At 40.1% G+C, this 23,639-nt stretch overlaps 1 protein-coding gene across 4 annotated transcripts in view; it reads left to right on the top strand.

Annotated features, from left to right (window-relative positions):
* LOC121867215 (tRNA pseudouridine synthase A-like) overlaps window positions 1-23,221 on the top strand; it is a 71,553-nt gene extending 48,332 nt beyond the window's left edge. For all 4 annotated transcript variants that reach the window (XM_042367054.1, XM_042367055.1, XM_042367057.1 and 1 more), the window contains exons 9-10: window positions 16,833-17,018; window positions 21,493-23,221. In XM_042367054.1, the coding sequence (XP_042222988.1) occupies window positions 16,833-17,018; window positions 21,493-21,810 (504 nt within the window). In that variant the 3' untranslated portion in view covers window positions 21,811-23,221. The remainder of the gene's footprint in view (window positions 1-16,832; window positions 17,019-21,492) is intronic.
* Window positions 23,222-23,639: the final 418 nt, after the last annotated feature.

Genomic DNA, 23,639 nt, shown 5'->3' with positions numbered 1-23,639 from the left:
TTTAATTAATTTAAGTCAAATACATATAAAATAACTTAATATAAATTAATAGTAATATAAATTTTACAGTATACTGTATAAAAATAAATTAATAGTACAGGTTGACAATCTCTTATCCGAAATCCTTGGGGCCAGAGGAACTTCGGATTTCGGAATTTCGGATTTCGGAATTTTTCGGTTTTCAGATTTTTTTTTTTTTTTATATATATATATATAATGTGTATTAGCCCACCCGGGCATAGATCATTGACCCACATCAGGGCCGGGGGGGAATATAATAAAAATTATATTAATAATAATAATAATTCATAGGTCTAGGTCGTGTTTCTCACTTTTGATCTTTTTTTCATTCATGTATTTCTTTATTATTATTATTATTATTATTATTATTATTATTATTAATGTTATCATATTATTTTATTTTGGTGTATTTTAATAAAAATTTTATTTACTATGAATAATTATTATTATTATAATTATTATTACTATTCCATTTTCGGCCCCCAGGCCCTGATGTGGGTCAGTGATCTATGCCCGGGTGGGCTAATCCTTGTTTAAAAAAAAAAAAAAAGTCCCACAAAAAAAAATTTCGGTTTTCGGAATTTCGGATAGAGGGTTGTCAACCTGTAATATAAATTTCACAGTATACTGTATATCTATGGAGATGGCATGTTGCTGTAAAATAAGAAAAATGAAGAGCATGGGTGTGTATGTGTGTGAAGTTTTGTCTGTGTGTTTGGACTTGGCAGGTCTCCAAGTTAGATTGTCTCTGTACCTACATCCCCTATAGACCAGGAACTTTAGGCTGAAAATTGAGGTAAACTGGAAATAATTAGATAAAAGCTGGAAATTGGTACAAATGTAGAGTTATATATCCAGAACAATATACTGAAGTTCCCACGACATCCAGTTAGCCGCCATATTGGACATTTTTAAAAACTGAATACCTTAACTGCTAAAGTATTAGTTTTATAGAAAAATAGTATTCAATAAAAGATTTTCTCAGTCCTATAGAGTACCCTATTGGCTATGTTAACTTTAAGTTATTAATGCGTTTTTCAAGGGAAATAATTAATTAAAATTTAAAAGTTTGGGATTTTTTTTATTGGTTTTCACAGAACTTGTGGTTTCAATTTTTCCTTTGTCTATCATTCATATGCTCTGGGCAGCTGGTGTAGCTGGGAGCTCTCATATGCCTGGCAGCAATATACACTATATACAATACAGGTAAAAGAAATAATTATCTTAAGGGCAAACACATGAAGGGAATATACATTTCTTAGTACACAAGTAAAATTGCCTCCCTCCTTCCCCGTCAGCAAATGTTATTCGCAGATTTGGCACAGATCATCGACCCACAATGGGGCCTTGAGGGGGGGTAAGAGTAAAAAGTCATTAAAAATAGAAGATAAAAAGACCAAATTAATCTACACCACGAAGATGCCGGAAAGCCATCTTTTTGAAGTGAGACATTGTATGAGTATGGAAACACAGAAGGCAGAGCATTCCACAGTTTGGCTGTGTGAGGAAAGAAGGATGTACTATAACGGGTAATTCTAGTGTGATCGACATCCACAGAGAAACGGTGGGCACCGCGGGTAAGACGAGTGCTACGAGCCCACGGCCTTGACAGTGGTACACAAGATGCCAAATCAACTGAACATTGCCTGTTAAAGTACAGTAAACCCTCGATAACTCGGCATTTGATGACTCAGAATTTCATATAACTAGGCATGGATATGGTCTCGGAATGTATTGGTATAACTCTGGAAATGCCAAGATATATAAAATTATCTGGGAAAATCTCGGCATATCTGGCCACCTGCATCACCTACCATGCCTTTGTGTCATCTACCATGCATCTGTCACCTGCTATGATGCTTCATTCTTTTCCTACAGTGCTGGTAAGTGTTACTTTTGAACATTTAGTAATTACATGTACAGTCGACCCTCGTTAAAACGGACTAATAGGGGGGGGAAGTGTGTCCGTTTTAGCCGATTGTCCGAATTAACCGATTTAGGGGTTAATATTGCATAATATTGCATTATACAGCTATATGTATGTTTATTCAAGTGCCCCGTCATAGGAGTCCGTTTTCTCTCATTTCAGGACGTCTAAGTCCTCCGTTTTCTCTTAATCTTGGAGTGCAGTGCACCAGAGACTTTGGTATTCCTTAGTAATGACACAGGATTTGATATTGCAACTGGGGTTGCAAATGTTGAGGCAACTTAGGTATGTCTGATTACGGTTGGAATATTCAAGATCCGTTGTGAGTGATGTTTAAAGCTTCAACTGTCTTTATGGTTGGTAAAACTTGTCAAGTCTGTCAGTCTGAATGGCATGTGTGAGGCCTTGTGTTTGTACAACCACTAAATATATAAATATATAATGTTATGGTAATTATCAGAAACACACATAGGCATGACTAGGTTTATTACAAAGTGATGAAAATTATACGATCAATACTGTACAGTGGGTAGTCCACAAAACATGTAGCCATGTCTCTTTATTTGAGTGCCCCGTCATAGGAGTCCGTTTTCTCTCATTTCAGGACGCCTGAGTCCTCCGTTTTCTCTTAATCTTGGAGTGCAGTGCACCAGAGACTTTGTTATTCCTTAGTAGTGACACAGAATTTGAAATTGCAACCCCAATTGCAACTGGGACAATCCCAGAACCAGAAATTTGATACGGACAGTTCAGATTTCGTCCTATTTATCCGAAATCCGGATTAAAGGGGTCCGAATTAACGAGGGTTGACTGTACACATATATGGGTCGATAATTTTTTATTGTTGTATTTTGTAGGGGGGGGGGGAGTGCCTCGATAAGTCAGAATTTGGGATAACTCAGCTGGCCAGAGCCCCATATGTGCCGAGTTGTCGTGGGTTTACTATACCTATAAAAGAGAGAGAATGAAGCTTTTATTTTAATTTGGCGACATATGACCTAAGCTGTTGCATCACCTGGGATGTAATCATCACAAGCAATCAACCATTCAATCTGCTGGGTTATTATTGAAAATACAGAAGAAATTTATGAAATTGAAATGTATTGATGGTTTTGTAATATAATGTGCTTGTAGGGAATACAGTACATGTATTAGTGTATATAAATTATATTAGCTTAGTGTGGCTGCACAGTTCATGTATCAATATCAACAAACACTCCTGTTACCAATAAGTGGTAATATGACTGTTTATCTACTGTAGAGATGTACCTATCTGATAGCCCCAGGTGATCTGGTAGTCTCTGTATATGCTGTTCTCTTGTCTTGTCTGTACCTTTTATTCTCTATGTTTTTTGACTCAGTGTGTGGGGGATGTCAAGAGCATTTGGAGTATAAAATTAGGGCTCTTCTTGGAATATGTTATACAGAGCTGCAGCAGATGTCTATGCTAATCACCAACCGCCTTTCAAGTTCCTTCCACACTATCAATCCGTCGCTTAAGTAATCCACGACCAGAAGTGGTCTGTTGAACGTACACCCTAGATCGTACAGGTTATACGGGTAACTATGATAATGATGTCTCTTTCGGCTTTAATGCTGGTCATGAATATGATCTAAATTATTGCTTTAGGGTTTTCATAAGCAAATTTGCATATGAATACCAGATATGCAAGATGATGATGATAATGATAATAATAATAATAATAATAATAATAATAATAATAATAATAATAATAAATGGTTTATTAATAGAGTTGCAGCCTGTGGCTGAAAATTTACAGACTTACATTTGATTTAGACATAATGATATAATATGCATTGAATATATTTGCAGGGCTGTACAGTACATAAATCAGGAGTTGTTTATTATTTTAACAATAGATGGGATGGTGCTATTCTTATATCTATCGGTGCGGGCTCTTATGGGCTGAATTTTGTTGTAGTGCCGGACTGCGCGAGGTGGGTGGGGTGGCTGCCGGTGGCAGGAGGTAGCGATGACGAGGGTGGAGCATTAGTTGGCTGCCAAACCTTTCCAGTGCTTGGTGGTGGAGGTCACTGAGGGATGGCATTTCCAGGGTGGAGAGAGCGTTGGTATAGCCAGAGTATTCTGCGCCAAACATGATTCTGCAGGCCCTTTTCTGTACCTTCTCTAGCCGACGTTGTTGGGTGGAGTTGAGAGAAGACGACCAGGCTGGTGAAGCATACATTAGTTTGGGGAGAATAAAGGCGTTGTAGATGGTCCTCAGCTCTGGTGTGGGTGTCCCAAGTGACCTAAGTCGCCGTAGCATGTAGAGACGGTACGAGGCTGCCTTGACTTATTTACATGGGCCTTCCAGTCAAGTTTGTTGTCTATAGTAACACCCAGGAGTTTGACAGACTGCACCAGCTGGAGAGGATGGGCACCTACTGTGACTGCTGGGGCTTGCACTGGAGTGGTGGCGGTATTGAAGTGCATGACTACGGTTTTGGTGTGGTTGATGGTGACCTTGTTCTCCGTAGTCCATGCCTGTAGCCTGTCCAGTGTGCCTTGTAGCAATGAGTAGTCTGATGTGGTGTTGTCCACTGAAACCCCCACAGTGCAGTCATCCACTTACTTCCACCTGTGAGGAGTGTCCGATAGAGCGTCGTTGATCAGGATGAGGAAGCACAGTGGTCCCATCTTGGTCCCCTGGGGAACACCGCAGGTGAGGTGTTGGAACGTGGAGACCGACCCCTGATACCTCACTGCCTGGCGACGTCCACTCAAGAAATCAGTGAGCCATAAGACCAGGTTGGTGGGCAGCCCTAGTGCAATAGCCTTGTTGATAACAGTGCAGTGATCAACAAGTTCAAAGGCCTTCCTGAAGTCAACAAGGGCAACGGCCAGTGATGTCTTACGTTTCTGCAAGTTTTTGTGCAGAAAATCCAGAAAGCTCACCAAGCAGTGTGATGTAGAGGAGGTCCTCATATTGCCAAATTGCTGTGGATCAATTGACTGATAGATTCTGGCAAATGCCCACTCAAAAACAAAGTCCTCACAAAGTAGACTGGGTATGGGGGTAATGGCAACTGGCCTGAGGTCGTTAGCGGACTGTGGGGTGGTGACCTTGGGGATGGGGGTGACAAATGCGGTTTTCCATTCATTAGGGCATTTGCTTTGTCTGAAGGATGCATTAATAATAGAACAAAGGGGGGTGGTAAGTACGACTGTAAACTCCTTGTATATTTTGATTGGAAGGTCAATTGGGGTCGTGGAGCATTTGGATTTAAATTTCAGGAGTTTGTTGGCGATTTCATATGGTTGAACACTGGGAAGGGGGAAGGTAAGTAAGCCGGGAGGAGAGTGAGGTCAAGACTGGGTAAGGTATGACATATGGTAGCAAAATGGTTATTAATTATCTCAGCTGCCTCCTCACCAGGTAAATGTGAGATGAAAGGAAGTGTGGGAGACTGATGGTTGAGACCACAGAGATCTTTTACCTTGAAGTACCACTGACTGATGCCGATTTCCTTGAGGCCGTGCACTTTCCTGTGATAATAAGTCTTCTTGGCCGACTTGATTTCTCTGATGACCTGGTTACGTAGACTTTTGTACAGGCGGTTGTTGGTGTAGTATGCCTTGTTGTGCTGCTCAATAAGTCTTTTTATGCAGGGCGTAATCCACGGGACATCATCGGGGTGGATCCTCAGTGTTTTGGCTGGAAAGAAGTGGTGGTAGGCTTTGGTGATAGTGTCCAGGTAATTATCCCACTTGTTCTGCACATCGTCTACCGTGATCACTTCAGTCCAGGGATACCGGGTTATCCATTGTCCGAAACGCCGCATAGCAGAGTCGGGGTTGGGTCGGTAAGTCCTGGTGGCAACTGGCGGTGGTGAGAAGGTGGGGGTAGGTGACCACAGTTGGGACAGGTGGGGGCTGCGTCCCATGGGAGGCAGCGGCTGGGGGGGAAGGTAGTGGTTACCGAGATCAGTCATGATGAGGTCAAGGGTGGCATTCCCATGTGTGGGAAAGTCAACTATTTGTGTAAGGTGTTGGGTGATGTCACTGATGTCTAACTCTAACGTAGTGATACACCATAATCTCTTGGGTGAGTAACCAGTGTGAAGGTATCCGAGTTCTACGGTAAGAAAGCCACTTTCCTGCATTTAAAACGTAACAGCTTGGTTCTTTGCCAATCGTAACCCCGCCATCACGTTGTTCCACAATTATTGGTCGGCATCGTACATTGTACTTATCGTCGGTGTTTTGTTTTTTGTTTTTCTTATAGTGAGAGGACAGCACAAACATTCAGATTGAACTGTGTTAAGGTAACTTTGAAGTGATTTTTTCTATGTTTTTTTGTCTGTGGCTGTTGTCATTGTTTATACATTATCAATGTTCGCTCTGTTTTTGTGACTGTGAATTGTACAGTGTAACTTTGAAAATGTCTGGGAAGGCCAATGTATCCAAGACAACTGTGTCTCTGAGGTGAAACTTGACATTCTGAAGAGGCATGAGACTCTCCAGAGGCTGTGCGGGAGTCAGAGTGATGTCTCCACTCCACCTGCAAGAGTCCCCCCCTTAGCCTCGAAGGGGACAAGTCATAATGATCAGGCTTATTCTTCATGATATGGTGAATGTTGTTTAATTGTTTTCTATTGATTTTACAAGTGTAAGATTATTTTTTGTTGGTGATACATGTGTTTTGGAGGACTGGCTGGGATTGTATCCCATTGAACTCCATGTTATAATGTTCCCTATCTACAATATTTCACTAAGCAATGGGATTTTCAGGAACTGAACCCCATCGTTTATCAAGGTTTACCTGTATCTTGATAACCAATGCATATGCAGACTGCGTAAAGTCGACGGACGATGAATCAACGGTTTTTGAAGCAATAAATCCCTTAAGAATATAACAAATTTGGGAGGTTATGGGCCAGCCACCCCCAAAACTCCCATCTACCCTTGATACAGTATATCTCTGTCGTGCACACTGTCAACTTATATCAAGTCAGTCTCCGTTACGGTATTTTAAAATAAAGTTATAAAGTATACAGTACAGTCGATTAGATAACTTCATCTTGATATCTTGTTTTGTTTTATTTCTCATCATAATAAATGGCTACTCTCATCATGAATTCATTTGTTAGGTTACTATGTTGTGAGAGAGAGAAGATAAGTCAGACTTCATCTTCCTTACAATGTTTCCTTTTAATTTCAAGTCAAAATACAAATTATTTATTATATTTTATCTTATTATAGACTTTATATTGTTTAATAATAATAGTAATAATAATAATTAACGGTTTATTGAAAGAGCTTGGCAGCCAGAAGGCTGAAAATATACAGTTACATATTTGGGGAATGGGTTTCGAATTACAAATAATATACAAGTAACATAAGTGACACAAATAAGACATATAATAACTAGATGGGGAAAAGCTCAAACTACAGTTCATTTCAACATAGTGACAGTGCAAGGAGTAGTGTTTACTGGGAGTGAATACACTGGTTTATTACAAGTTATTGATAATTTTTACAATGGTTGGGACTGGGCTGTTCTTATAGTGAATCGTATGTTATAAGAGGCTGATCAAAGCAGAATATACAGCTCCTCCCCAACTTACGACGGGGTTAGGGACCCAAATCCAGGTCGTAAGTCGAAATGGTTGTAAGCCGAAAATGCTTAAATAATACATAGAAAATCTAAAATGGGTGTCTCATTTTCTTCTCAGCACCACAAAACTCTCACTTTTAAGCATGCCAGGCATTTTAAAGTGAATTACAAACGAAAATTTTGTCTGTGTACTGACGTTGGGACTCGAAAATACGTAATTTGCCAAAATTTTGGTACGACTGAGGCAGGTCAAAAGTGTGGGTGGTCGTAAGTCGAGTGGGTCGTAAGTCGGGGAGGAGCTGTAATAATAATAATGAATCAATAATATTCTGGTTGGAAGCTGGCCTTGTTGGCAGGAGGGAAAGAGTTTACCTTCTCATACAGCTTGTACTTTTATTTTAAGTCAAATTACAAATTATTTTAATATACAGTCGGCCCTTAACATTCGCGGGGGTTAGGTAACAGAGATACCCGTGAATGTTAAAAATCCGTGTACTATTGCTGTCCCCCCCCTAAAAAATCCCTGGCCCCCCATGTCCTTATTTACCGTATATACCTGCGTGTAGTTCGAGTTTTTAAGACCAAATTATTTGGCAAAAATTGGGGGTCGACCTCTAAACGGGTAATAGTTTCGTTAGGTTGAAAAATATTTACCAGTAACTACCAGTAAACAATGGAAACGATGCACCAACACACCACCAGCTGTGAGTGTCGGTACAGTTGCCAGGGCAGATCTCTTGCGAGCCCAAAGTAGCCAAATCCATGGTATGGTAGCACAGGACGATGTAAAACAAAGTATTCATTTATTAAAGTTAATTCATAGATACTGGACATAAATTTTTGTTCATTACATTTGAAACATCAATCTTTGTTAATTAAATTTGAAACAAGAGAAAACTACGATACTGGATTTTCATTAAAATATTACATCACAAGTATATTTTACCTTAACTGTGACTGAATGAATATATTCTCGGAAATAAATAAGGAAATGTAATATTTTTGCTGGAATGACGTACATATTATAGTGGGAAGTGGGATAAAATCATGACGAAAGACTTTCGCTTTCTTTCGTTGTTCAAAATATTTTACCGTAATCGCTTTTCGAATGGTTTTCAGTTAAAAAACTGTTGTACTCGTACTGTATTACAATAATATTCTATCCTATCATTAGCCTTATAATCCCACAAATGAAAACCATTCGAAAAGCGATTACGGTAACATCTTTTGAACGAAAGAAAGCGAAAGTCATTGCTTTCGTCACTTTCCACTGTAATACGTATGTCATTTCAGCAAAAATATTATATTTCCATGTTCTCAGAAATAAATGGTAGTTTTGTTGAAACGTAATGTACAGTATTTAACATTAAAATGCAAAAATAGCTATAAAAACAATTAATACACCCGTAATGTACTGGCTGGCATCTCCACTCGTCCCTGCTCCCGCCAGTCACCTCCTCCCTGCTCTATCCCTCCGCCTCCTCCACATCGTCAATACTGTTGTATTACAATAATATTCTATCCTAATTGACTTGAATAAATACTACGATACCATATTTCTGAATATTTTCATTAAAATCCATCCAAATCATTTTCCTTGCCATCGGCAGCACCAAACAGCTTCTCCCAGTCCTCTCCTTGAACAGGGCTAGAGGGTACGTGTTTTTCGAATCGTTTTCAATTAAAAAAATGTTACATCACACGTATATTTTACCTAAACTGCGCCTGAATGAATATATTCTTGGAAATAAATAGTAATTTTGCTGAAACGTGATGTATTTCAGTGTAAATTAGGATAAAATACATGACGAAAACAAGAGACTTTACCTAACCTTCCGATGTTCAAGAGATGTTACTCGTTTTTTTAGTAGTTTTCGGTTAAAATACTCTTATATTTGTGATATTCTATTCATACTGTGCTTGATATAATGTAATATTTTTGCAAATACAATGCTGATGTCAACACAAGTGTGGTTACAGCGAGACTGACTGAGTGAGGGAGAGCTATGCGTGTGTGTGTGAGGTTGCGGGAGCAGGCGGTGTCCCGTGTTGGGTGCCGCGCGCGAGTTGAATGGCGCGCGATTTGTATGTACTTCAATTACTTCAATGTACAGAATATTCCTCTGGCGGGGCAATCCGCGTATTTGCGAATCCGTGAATGCTAAACCCGCGTATGTGAAGGGCCGACTGTACTATTTATGAAGAAACATACACCATAGGAGGTTGATCATACGAGAATATAATAATGAATAAATAAACACAATCTGGCAAATGCGGCACGGCCAATCCCAACACTCACCTCCCTACCCTTTACAGAGGGAGGGGGTGAGTGATCAGGAAGATTCAGCTTGTCTTTTATTTTGAAGTCAAATTATATACTCTATCATATTTTGTTCTATTATTTAATACTGTATGTTATACTATTTATGATGAAACATACACAATAATAGACTGATCATACAAGAATATAATAATGAATACTGTAAATAAAAACAAACTGATGAAGTGGCAACCTCCAGCACATTGACACATGAACATCTCTTGTACCTATTAGCTCTCATTAGTCCTATATCAAATATGATTGGACCACTGTATACTATCTCCATTAAAGACAATATATACTCTACTTAAAATGCATCTCTTTCTACTGCACTGTGAGGTGGCTGTCAACCAGCAATGTCTTGAATAGGTTTATAGGTCTGTTGGAGACTATCACTACTTTTCTTAAAGAAAAGAAAAGATGCTATTCTTAACTTGAAAATGATGAATGGATACAAGATCTGATGTTTCTTGCTGATATAATGAAACATCTACAAACTCTCAACTTGGCACTTCGGTGGAAGGATAAGATTGTTTCTGATCCTGCTCAGACAATTTTCAATTTGCAGAATAAAATAAGAGTTTTTCAAAGAGATATACTGTCAAGAAACTTTCAACCACTTTCCCAAACTCAAAAGGAGAGTAAAGACATTCCCTGATATTGATATGAAAGACCACAAACTGGAAGAATACAAAGATAAATTACAAGGACTGCTTGATAATTTCCTAACCAGGTTTGATGACTTGCAGCAGTTGAAACCCTGTTTTGCTTTTCTTGTAAATCCATTCAAGGTTGATGTGATCAATGTTGGTTGTCTGATTCTCAGTCCTTTGGCTACAGATTCATCTGCTGTGAAAATGGAACTAATAGAATTTCAGGAGGACCTGGGTCTAAAGAGGATCCATAAATCTCAGTCTTCAGTTGAGTTGTGGAAGCAAGTTCCAGAAACAAAATATCCTGAACTCAAGAAAACTAGTGTGACTCATCTCAATTTTCAGCACAACATACTACTGTGAATCACTGTACTCAGTAATGAAGTTTGTGAAGTCAAACATCATGCAATCCTTAGAAATCAACACCATGTGGAGTTAATTCGTACAGCCTTAACAACATGTCAACCGGATTTTCAGACTCGCAAGACCTCTACTAATAGTAAATAGCATAATAATTGTAGCAATATCTCTTTGCTTCATAACTAATGTTATGACAATACTGTAGGTTTGCAAGGTAGTATCTCTAATTTCATTGGTGTGCTTGTGTTTCTTTTACATATTTTCCTCCAAGTTTATTTCAAATGTTACCGAAGACAAATAAATCTATTTAAAACCATTTTATTGCTTGTTACCTTTTATTTTTATTTCACAATCTCATTTTATGTGACTGAAATGCAGATCTGCATATTTTTCTCAGATTTTTCCGTGCCTTAGTTCATTATGTATTAAACATGGTCAGTACCGTGAAAACAAACTTCACTCAGGATTTCGGTAACATTTTGTAAACGTGTGAGCTTTCTGAGTATTAAAACTAATACAATTTAACGTTAGAAAACAACATACAGTATTAGTAAATATTACTGCTTATATGTATTTCTTAGTAAAACAGTATTTCCATATAATTTTTGTAATAAAATGTGTATGTAATAACAAAAACGTGTATAAAGATTCTTCATGTCTTGTGGCTCTCAAACATCTGAAGATAATCATATGTGGCTCTTAGGTTAAATAAGTCTGGCCACCCTTGCTATATATAGTAATTAAATTCTGGAACTCAGAAGTGGCAAGTTCTTGAAGTAAACACTTCTTGGACTTTTCTGTTCTTTATTAATACAGGTTGTACCTCTCTAGTCCGGCATTCTGTGGTCCGGAAACTCCCGTGGTCCAGAACGATTTTAGTTTGTCCAATAGGTAGATAGGCAGCTTTTTTTTTTTTTTTACTTATCTGAATTATTATTATTATTACAGGAGTATTAAATTTTTGCCCCTCAGGCCCTAATATGGGTCAGTGACCTATTCCCGGGTGGGCTAATCCCCTTAAAAAAAAAAAGCCGCCGGAAATTAAGGTTTGTTTACATCCGGCAGTTCGGCTGCTCTCTCTCTCTCTCTGCTTGTTTATACAGAGTACAACATTTAACCCTTCAATATATATGAGCAGTAAATAAGTGTTGCTTTCATATTCTTATGTAGAGTAATGGCGATATATATTTTCACATGTGCGCACTTACATACGAGCTGTATGTATATTCTGTATTAGGTATGCTGTATTATATATTATGTATGAATATGATGTATGTGCTCCATTAATATATATTATTTATTCAGCCTAGCTAGCAGCGTGTGGCAATGTTATTACCATGTCCCACATGCTTAATTAATGTGCCTGGCGACGTATGGAAGCTGTTAATGTCTCACTTGCCATACGTCGTCTATAGAGCAGTTGACAAGCAGACAGGTCGGAGAGCACTACTCCCCTTGTGTACATATCTCTTATCCAGTAAATCGAACCTACAAAATCTATACAGGTGTTTGTGTTCGCTCCTGTATATTGAACTTATTACCCAGAACATGAACATGGCGCAGTGTGTACTTTTACTGGATAATTACGAGTGACAGTGCAAAGTTTGTGGAAAGCCGGCTTATGGACCCCTTGCCCTGTGTCAACCGCCGCCCGTCCTCGAAGAATTTAGCAACTTTGAGCAGTGTCAGTGACAGTGATTTTCTGTGAAGTGTTTAGTGCATTGTGTGTTTCGTGCCATACATGTGTGACCTTGTTCTAAAGGATTCCCAAGGTGTAAGGCATGTTCAGGGGATTTGTGGGGAGTAGAGTTCAGTGCACCCTCCTCTGACCGCGTCCAGAGGGTACCCTGTAACTGGCGACTGACTGTGAGTCGCCGCCTCTCCCTCCTCTCCCTCCCAGCAAGACTGCTCCCACCCAGATTCACGCACACACACATACATGTACTAACACTCACTGACCGCGGCGGCTCCCTTATATATATTTTATATATATAATCTACTTATCTGTGTATTTAATTAATTTTTTGTCTGAGATCTTGTTGATACGACGGGCTGACCGGTCAACACTGATTTAAGACACAGTACACAGATGAAGTAGTTATGTCTCGTGCCTTACGTAGCCGTGGACCCGACGCCCGGATGAGTCAGTCGGATGATAGCTCCGCAGAGATGGATGACGAGGCTGACCATGACGCTCCAGCTCCCACAACATCGCGCAGCCCTTCACCTCCATATTCAGCGTTGTCTCCAGAGATAATTGCTTTAATGAAGTTTATGAGAGATGAAAGGCGCGAGGATGAAGCTAACAGACGTGTGGCGGATGAACACAGAAGGCAAGCAGAGGCACGGTTTGAAGCTTTGATATCTCGCCTCACTGTTAACCAAGCCCCTGGCTCTAACACTGCCTCGGTACTGACTGGTTCAGATACCTCATCAATGCTTCCTTCACGCCCCCCAGCCCCACCTAAAGCAGCAGCTCAAACACCGCCCATCTTGAAGCCTGATGTGAATTTCCAGACTTTTCGTGAATGGCGGCGACGGTGGACTGATTATTCTACAATGGTGGATCTCCAGAGTTTGTCACAGCCTAAACAACTCATCCAGCTGCGTATGTGCCTGTCCTTGGAAATTCAGCGTGTCTTAGAACATACGTTGCAGGTACCTCCGACCTCTTCGCTGTCTGTAGAGGAGGTACTGGACATTCTACAACGGCACATCAAAGGACAGCAGAATGAAGCTCTGCGCAGGAGGGAATTGTTTAGCTGCAGACAGATGGAGGGTGAGACTTTTGACGCCTTTTATGTACGTCTTAAGAGAGCCTCGGAAGAGGTAGATATATGTCTAGGCCACCACCAGCAGTGCGAGGAGACCCAGTTGAAGCAGGTGATCCTGATGGGTGTTAAGGACGAGGAACTTGTCCAACGCCTCACCTCCCTCGACTCTTCCTCTTCTCTCAAGGATGTGTTGACGATATGTCGCTCCTATGAGGCTGCCAGGTGTGCCACCTCTGCCATCCGAGCTCCCCCTACAGCTGTACGCGCTGTGTCCCGGTACAAGAAGGACAAGAAGTCTGCTCCTACGCCTTCGCCCACCACGTCCACGCCCGGTTCATTTTGCAACAACTGTGGTAAGCAGCACGGAACACAGGTGTGTCCAGCTGCTCAGTCTACCTGCAACAGTTGTGACCGTAAGGGCCACTGGTCGCTCACAGTGCGGTGCCCAGCTAAGTACGTACAGTGCAATGTGTGCGGTCGTCTGGGCCACTATGACAAGTGTTGCCCTACCCACAAACCCAAGGGACAGCGTCGGCGGAAGCTTCAGCGCCCTTCTACCAGAGAGGGCCGCCCACAGTCGCCAAATCAGAGGCACGACGACCCTGGACAAAGCCCGACCCATATTAGGAGGGTGTACTCCTCACGTCCCATGACCAAAGTTCCCCAGTACATCAGTGTCATCGTGACCTATGGCAGTGTGTCATCCCGTCTTCAGATGTTGCCTGACACCGGCGCTGATGCTACAGTCATCGGTCCCCAGCATTTGCAATGCTTGGGGCTCTCTCCAAGCAATCTAGGACCGCCTCCCAAGGACCTCTGCGTTACGGCAGATGGTTCACAGATGACCACGGCCCTGGGTTCACTCTATGCACATGTCACCTTTGGCAACAGGTCGTGTCAGGCCTGGATTGACGTGCATAATGGTGTCCCGACTCCTTTGCTGTCCTACAGACATTGCCAAGAGTTGGCCATCATCTCCCAGGACTTCCCAACACCGATTCTCGAGGTAAAATACGCCAACAGGGTGCACGAAAGGAGCAGCAACTACCCTGCTGCCGCCCTACCTCTACCTCTGGCCAGTGACACCTCTCCTTCCGTAGTTGCCCCTGCTGCTTCAAGTCTCCACGCCTTGGCTCACCTCCACGACAGTCACTGTGGAGCCGAGGCCACCAAACGGCATGCAAGACAGACTGTGTTCCGGCCTGGCATCGACCCCGACATCTCCAATGCTGTCCAGGTGTGTAAGCCCCGCCATGTACTACAACCCAGCCAGCAGCAGGAACCCTTTATGAGTGACGACAACCCCACCTGCCCCTTTGAGTCTGTGTCGGCCGACTTTTTCTCTGTGTCAGGAAAGTCCTTCCTTGTTATCGTCGACCGTCTCTCTGGTTGGCCGGTTGTCATCAAGTGCGGTAATGACACGACGTCTGCCGCCACCATCAGCAAGTTCCGCCACTACTTCCGTGACGTGGGCGTTCCTGTGAGCTTGCAAACCGACGGAGGGCCTCAGTTCACAAGCCGGGACTTTGCTGTGTTCCTCGACCGATGGGGAGTCCGGCATGTGTTGTCATCGCCCCATTACCCGCAGTCCAACGGCCACGCTGAGGCTGCTGTCAAATCCCTGAAGCACCTCATCCTTAAGGTGGCCCCTTCTGGGAACATTGACTGCGAGGCCTTCGACCGGGGTCTTCTTGAACTCCTCAACACACCTAACTACACCGGGCGCTCCCCTGCCCAGGTTTTGTATGGACGCCCCCTTCGTTCTTGTGTCCCTGCTCACCCTCAATCCTTCTCCAAGGAGTGGCAGGCCAAGACAGAGGATTGTGATCGCCGAACGTGTTCAGGACGTCGTCGCCCGCTACAACGACCACGCCCGTTCTCTCCCCAGGTTGAGTGTCGGCACCCAAGTCCGTGTTCAGGACCCGACCTCCCTACGTTGGGACAAAGTAGGCGTAGTCATGGGTCTCGGTAGGTCACGGGACTACCAGGTGCGGTTACCCAGTGGTCGTGTGTGGTGGAGGAACCGCCGTTTTCTCCGCCCCGTAACAATGCCTTCTGCTGACCCCGCCACCAGTGTTGAGTCCCATACCCTTCCCAGTGATCTAGTCCCTCGACGCTCAGAACGGATCCAAAAGAAAAGGTCCGCTGAAGACTTTGCTATGAGCGTATAGGGGGGAGGGAGGTGTATGTATATTCTGTATTAGGTATGCTGTATTATATATTATGTATGTATATGATGTATGTGCTCCATTTATATATATTATTTATTCAGCCTAGCTAGCAGCGTGTGGCAATGTTATTACCATGTCCCACATGCTTAATTAATGTGCCTGGCGACGTATGGAAGCTGTTAATGTCTCACTTGCCATACGTCGTCTATAGAGCAGTTGACAAGCAGACAGGTCGGAGAGCACTACTCCCCTTGTGTACATATCTCTTATCCAGTAAATCGAACCTACAAAATCTATACAGGTGTTTGTGTTCGCTCCTGTATATTGAACTTATTACCCAGAACATGAACACGAGCAGTCTCACTTTTTTTTTTACCATTAATGGTTAGCTACTTATTGTTCCATTTATTAACATTAAATAACATTACAGGTACTTCAAGCAACCATATTCATTTTTTTACATGTGTGTGTGTGTGTGTGTGCGTGCGTGCGTGCGTGCGCGTGCAAGGTATAATTTTATATAATACTAAAGTGCTATTACAGGTGTGTTAAGTACGAAGAGTGAGCCTGAGCAAAAGAGGGACCAAAATCCTAGATATTAGAGTTAAGGTAGAAGTTTTAAAAGAGTTGAAAGTGGTGAGAATGCAGTTTGCATCACTTGTATGTTGGGTCTCTTGCTTAGCACTCTTTGTTCCCTAATTACGATTAGTTGGCTTCAGTAAAGTGCGCATTCTTTGTTTAGATATGATAGGGTACAGTGGTAACAACTTTGAACATAACCCACCTTTTTCAATTATTTCTTAAGAAAGAATCTTCTTTTTTTCTCCATATGATTGGAATTGGAATGTACTGTACCCCTCCTCCCATATTCCATTAATTGTTATGGGGCAAAATTCCTCACTATTACAGTCATTTTTTCAGTATATGTTCCATTTTTTTAGGACACTATGCCAATGAATAACTGGGACCCTATGTATATACAGTATATTAAGATCTTTATAAACACTTTATTTTATTGTTTTAACAGCCACTGAATTGGGATGAAGCAGCACAGAAGATTCAGGAGTTCCGTGAATTATACATCGATTCCTCGATAGTTAAAACAGAGATCAAGGAGAAGCCAATGCTGAAATGGTTGGCAACACTACCTCTTCACAATTTCAACATATCTGAGGCCTCGAATGGGAATGATGATCAGCTAGAGAGCTCAAATGTAAGATTTTTGCTATTGAAAAAGAGATAAGGTATTTGATTTGTATTTATTTATTATCAGTTACCCCTTGTTTGTGTATCTTACAGCCACCTACCTGCTTCAGGTGACTTATGTATAGTTGGTTAAGTAAAAAAGTAAAAAACCGAGGGTTCCAAATATCTGAAAATTGACTGGAACTAATTGTAATACTGCACAGTATTTATTTACACTCTATTCCTGGGTCTAAAGTAACTGATGGGTATAAAAGCCTCCATTAAAGATTAAAAGTTGTGAGTCTTACCATCACACAACCACCATCACATCCAGTTTTATTCACTTAAATAAGCTTCAAATTTGTTCCATTCTGTTGGCAGAGTGTTTCATAATGTAAGGATGTGGAGATATGTGGAAGGAAATCAAGTTTTTTCTCTATAAGTATTGTCTTTGTAAACTCATGCATACTTTTTTGGGGGGAGAGCTCTTACTGCAGACTCCAAGGGTAAGGTGATACAGAAATTGTATGAGGAAATTCTTTGGTCCAATACGACCAAAAATCATTTGTTCCTATGTTTTTGTTCATATCCACTGCAAAAGTTGGGATCATGGTAGAGTGCATGGGCCTGTAGTTGGTACTACAGGTATTTCCAAGCAGAGTCCCACTTGTTACCTGGCTGCAAGGAGAGCGTTGTTATTTTAAGCTATCATCATCAACTTTTATAGCAAATTTCCACACTGCATGGGTTACCCATGATTACCTGATGGTAGCTGTTGAGTAAAACCAGATCATTTTCCTTAAGCATGGTTCCAGAACTGTGAAAATTTTCTCTGCAGCCATTTCTTCAGTTTCTGGATTCTGAACAGCCTTTATGGCACAGTGTAACGGTGGTGGGGGGGGGGGGAAGGTTAACAAGCTGCCACCAATGTAACGGCGGCGGTTTCTCTCTACTCATACTCTGCCTTACTTTTACTCTTACTTCTCTTGTCTTAGTTCTTTAATTCAATGGTTCTTTCTACTTACTTCAATGGTTACTGCATAACCTTAGTTCTTTTTGGTAGCATGTCGAGGGTCTAGGGCACATGGGTATTGTAATTCTGAGATCAAGTCACTTGGACGGAAATAAAGGTTAAATACTGTCGGGAAAAATGAATACTCCTAAAATACTCTAAGAACAGGTATATTAATATGAAATCAAAGAGAAAAAGAGATATTATTAACATATAACTTCAAGGTGCACTCCTCGCTTATTGCAGACTCAAATTTTCTTAATGCACACAACCTTTCTGTTGTTTCATTACATTACATAGCAGGACCAGTTCCTTGGCCCTACTCACTACGCACTACAACTTTACTTCTCACACATTACGAGGTACTTTCCATTACATCCAGTTATAAGACAACCTTACTTAAGATACTTAACAGAGTGTTGGCAGTGCATAGGAGATGCACTCTCACACAACACGTTAATACTGATACCAACAAATACATGGGTCCACTACCCAACATGGGGTAATTATAACAAACACATAAAGCCACACTGTGGACCATAACTCCAAGGCATGTCCCAGGGTATAACACTGGCGCCTCTAACAACTGACGACTGCTGTTGTGGTCGGTTACACACTGACACGAGGCGGGTCTGGGGCCCTCGGCCCACGAGGTGGACCTGCCATTTCAATCATGTTGAATCACCGACATCAATGCATATATTGTTCCCTGCGGGGTACCTACCGGCTCAGCAGCCGATGGGGTGTTCAGATAAGCCCACCCTGGAATCTGGGAACAAACGGGAGAGCGTCATGGGAGGGACTGGGAAGCATGATGACAACACAAACAAATCCTTCGTCTCGCAACGTCAGACGACATTTACTTTATAATACTTCTCGCACTGGGTGAATGGCAATTCAACTGTTTAAAGCATGAACACTGATAATTCACTACAATTGACTGAATCAAACTGAATGGCTTAGGAACACATATGCAGTACATACCTGGGGACAAACGGGAGAGCGTCACAGGAGGATGTCTCTCCTTTCTGCCTTGGCATATATACCCCCGAGTTGCCAGCGATCGCTACTCACGCAATGACAACTGTGTTCGAAGGCGAGACTTACTGGGAGGGATCATGAGTATAAGCATCGATGGGGAAAAACACGTCTTCTCCTAGGGATAGCTAACCCACTCATGTTTTGCATTCGTGGAGTATAATAAGAATCAGTAGTTAAAACAGACTAGCAGTCAACGTGACCATGACAACAGGAGTTAATTTTGTCTGAATATAGTGTACAAGATTTGCCGGATCCAGGCTTGGCAATGGAATTGTAGAATCAAATTAAAAATTTTATGCCCCACTGCTATTGATAGGGAGCTTTTTTCTCTCTGTATAGCCATTCATCCTCTCAAACTTTATCATGCTGGTAGAGATAGATATTTTACAAACATTTTCTGTTTCCTTCGGTGATGATAATATCTCAAACCTTTTTGCCAACTAAGAGATCACTGGAAAGTCCTACCTATAATGCCCAATTCCCACTTTGTAAATGTGGATTGGCAATAGGAAGGGCATCCAGCTGTAAAACTTGCAGCTATCAAACAGGGAGGTACCACTGCCTGGGAAGATATTGGAAGCCTAATGTGTTGTCTAATGGTAGACCCTGCTGCCATATGGCATTACAAAAATTGTGACCAAGTCCCAGGTTGCTGATCTGACTTTCTGCTTCATTTACACGCAATTGCAGGGTCTCAATTGTTTCTCTTACTTTGACAACACAACATACACATATTGTTTCTCACTCTTAATCTTTTTTTCCTTTTCTTTTTATTCTTTATTATTATTATTATTATTTTATGTTAAATTTTTACTTAACATTTTTTATTTCTGTATTTTACGGCATATAAAACGTACATTTTTATTTGAAAAATGGCAAAAAAAATCAACCTGTATCCAACTGTACTGTATATGTGAAGTTGAGGTCTCCCGTAAGCTAATGAATCCCCCAGTTGCTGTCTCTAGTTGGCTAAATTCTACCTAACCCAACTCCAGAATTAAAATTATGTTTTTGCTTACTAAAACACTCTACCCAGTATTATTATTATTTTTAATTAATTTAAATATTATTGTAAATATAAAATCTCAATTTATAACTACTGTGCTGATGATGAAAACCTGAGTCGATTAATGTCCGTACGGCAGACACCCAACTCTTCAGAGGTAGCTAAACAGTAACCTTTTCTGAACACTTGTATTGCCATACCTGCAACATTTATTTTTAAATCTACAAATACCTGATACAATTGAAGATTTACATATAACTTCCTTTTCACATTTGCATCTGTTAACATAGCTGGCAGCTTTGTAGCCAAGCTAGACTCGTCACTATAATCACCAGGCTACTAGTGTTATGGTTGTTTTTCATCTCGTATTTTGGGATAAACAAAATATGTAACATTCTTCATGCACACACCACCCTACATATATATTGTGAAAACAGTAAAGAAATAAATATTGTCCTGAGGGCAAACACAGAGAATACAGTATACATTTCTTTGCACACAAGTTAGCTGTCTCACTGGGGGAGCAGGAGGAGGTGGGACGTGTGGGGAGGGGGGGGAGAGAGTTGCTAGGGAATCGGTGGAAGTATCATTTGCATTGCTATGGTGAACCAGGAAGTTTATGCAAATGGCAACTGTGTTAAACTTTCATTTGGCTTTTATTTACTGGTTTGGCTTTACAGTATTTTTTTTTATTACTTATTTATTGGTAATATTTTTTTATTTATTCCTCGCATTTACTGGTACTGTATTTTTTATTTTAAGAAAACTATGGCTATAGGACGAAAATACACATGAATGTTTCTTCCTAAATACTCCCTGCCAAAAAATAGGGTAATGATAATACAGTAATAATACTGTAATTATTATTATTATTATTATTATTATTATTATTATTATTATTATTATTATTATTATTATTATTATTATTATAATAATAATAATAATAATAATAATAATAATAATAATAATAATAATAATATTAATATTAATATTATATATTTTTTTTTTTGGCCCCCCAGGTCCCAATGTGGGTCAGTGGCCTGTGGGGGGGGGGGGGGGGTAATCCCCGTAAAAATAAAATAAAAAATAAAATAAAATGATAATAATACAGGGTAATAATAATATTAAAAATAATAATAATAATAAATAAAAATGCCTGCTGACAACCAGGACACTATGCCATCAGATAATCATGGCAAACCCACACATGCATGGAAAAATGGCCATAAAACAGTGATGATGATGCACTCATGATATTACTTGACCCAAAATGAGTTTTGCACTCATTGATTTATTAATACACTGTATAGCATAGCTAAGTTGAATGAAAAATGAGTACAGTATGCACCTAATAGATATTATTTCCTGAAAAATAGATCTGCATAGGATAAATAGACGTGTTCATTGTCCTAAAGTTTTATTAATGTTATATTATATTTACAGGGAAGAACCCCGTTAGGGCGTGCAGCATCAAGATTGGAAAATTACCGAGGAGCTGGACACCAGGACAAGGGAAGTGATGATGAAGCTGAGGATGAAGATGAAGGAGACCTGGAGCAGTATCGAGTGGTCCCTGTGATGAAGGTGGCAGAAGCAGCACCACATGGAACAGAACAATGCATAAATGGAACTAACACTCATATTGTGAATGGTGTCGAGAGAGACGATGCAAGCATAATTAAGACTGGGAAGATTATTAGTAATGGAGATGAGGAACAGAGCCCTGATACTAAAGATCATTATACAGAAAATATTGGGTAATACAACGATATTTCAGATTTTAGGTAATGTTTATGTACAAGAAATTTTATTAAAAGGGTACTATCACTTGGTGCAGGCTAAGGAGATGAGTAGTACATCATTTACTCAAGTAACCCAAAGAAATACTGCCTTGGAAGAAGCAGAAGCATTCTCAGAAGGAAGGTATTCTTTTGTCACTAATTTCTCCTGGGTTCATGGTGGGGAATTAGAGGCATAGTTGACAAAAAGCTGTAGTACTAGCCTTCTTAGACTGCATGTAAATGGAAATATGAATGATTTAAAATGAAAGTTTATACATTTTCAAAGACATTACAATTATGCGTTAATATGTGGTTAGAAAATAAAATATAAACTGTCATATACAATAATACTGATTTACTGTAATAAATATACATTTACTTTAAAATTAAGGCAGTTTATATAAATAAATTCCTACTGTTATGATTGATTCAGAAGGTATGTTTATATGTGCTTAAATATATAAAAAAAAATTAATGAAAAGCAAAGCATTTTCTTTATTCACTGAAACAAACTTATACAGTACTGTTGGTGATGACAAGAGAAACAATGAAAGTACAAGTACAGTACAGTATTCATAGTACACAAGTTACCGGTATTTAGGTTGTTTTAGATAATGAGATTCATTTTTTGCATTAGCTGTTACTGTTGGACCTGTTGGTGAAGCAGATTAATAACAATGAAATTTTGTAGCTCTGCTGAAACTGGTGAGCGAAAGCTACATTCTACAGTACTTCCATTAAGGATGAGTGACCTAGTACAGTATTTTAGAGATAAATCAAAAGAGCATTATATACGTAGTTGAACAAACATCACAAAGTGGTGCAATATACCTCACCACATTTTTATCAATGTATGGTGAAGTTTCCTTGAAAGGTTCGTTAGCTAAAGCCATTTCTTCATGATATATTGATTATGAGCAGAAAGGAACAAGCAGATAGTGCTCATGCATGACAAATGAGAATACCCCTCTGTCCAAGGTTGAGCCAAGGGGTAAAAATTATTGAAAACTCTGGATACTATCACTGCAAACTATGTCCAAGTAATTTCTTCAGCTCTTCAAAAACTTAAAGAAGATTTTGCCACAACCTGTACTATCAATCATCTTACACAACTTATCTTGTGATGTTCCAACAATTGATTGCCTCTTCGTTAAATTTTTTCAAAGTTTGTACACATTTTCAACCCATGTGTTGTCAGAAAAAATTTGCTCCACCTAATTTGTCTGAGCCTTTGGCTACTAGCCAGTCTTGCTGCTTGTGTGATAATACTGTATAAGAAATTATTTGTGATTCCTCTGTTGAACTATAAACTGAATGTTGTGCAATGTTAATTAATCCTTGGGACTGACAGTGTCATGGTTTTGCCTATCGTAGTGGTGTAAAAGTGGATTATATTATATAAAGATTATAATATATTGTGTTTCTTATATTTCACACTGGTTACTTACAGGAGATTATGGTGTATCTACGTAGACGTTCACTCCACCAATCGACATTCCATGATTTATACTAGATACTATATGATGATTTAATGAATTCCATTAATTTCCAACATCCATCTAAGTTATTGGTTATACTTTGTCATAACCAATCAGTCATTACCTTTTGTAATAATAAGATAGGATCACAGATACTGGCAGAGAATTGCACGTACATTTATTTGTGAAGCTTCCATACAATGATTTACAATTTGCATGGATATACGAGTCACTCACATTCATGCTGTAATAAAATTAATCTTCTAAAAGAGGAAATTTTCAACTTGGGAACACATGTGGTTACTCTACTATGGGTATGACTTTTCAGAGC

Source organism: Homarus americanus, unplaced genomic scaffold, assembly GCF_018991925.1.
Source record: "Homarus americanus isolate GMGI-L3 unplaced genomic scaffold, GMGI_Hamer_2.0 scaffold6317, whole genome shotgun sequence".
In the NCBI taxonomy this organism is placed as follows: Eukaryota; Metazoa; Arthropoda; class Malacostraca; order Decapoda; family Nephropidae; genus Homarus; species Homarus americanus.
The sequence above is the reverse complement of the archived record's forward strand: the minus strand, read 5'-3'. Positions and strand labels throughout refer to the sequence as shown.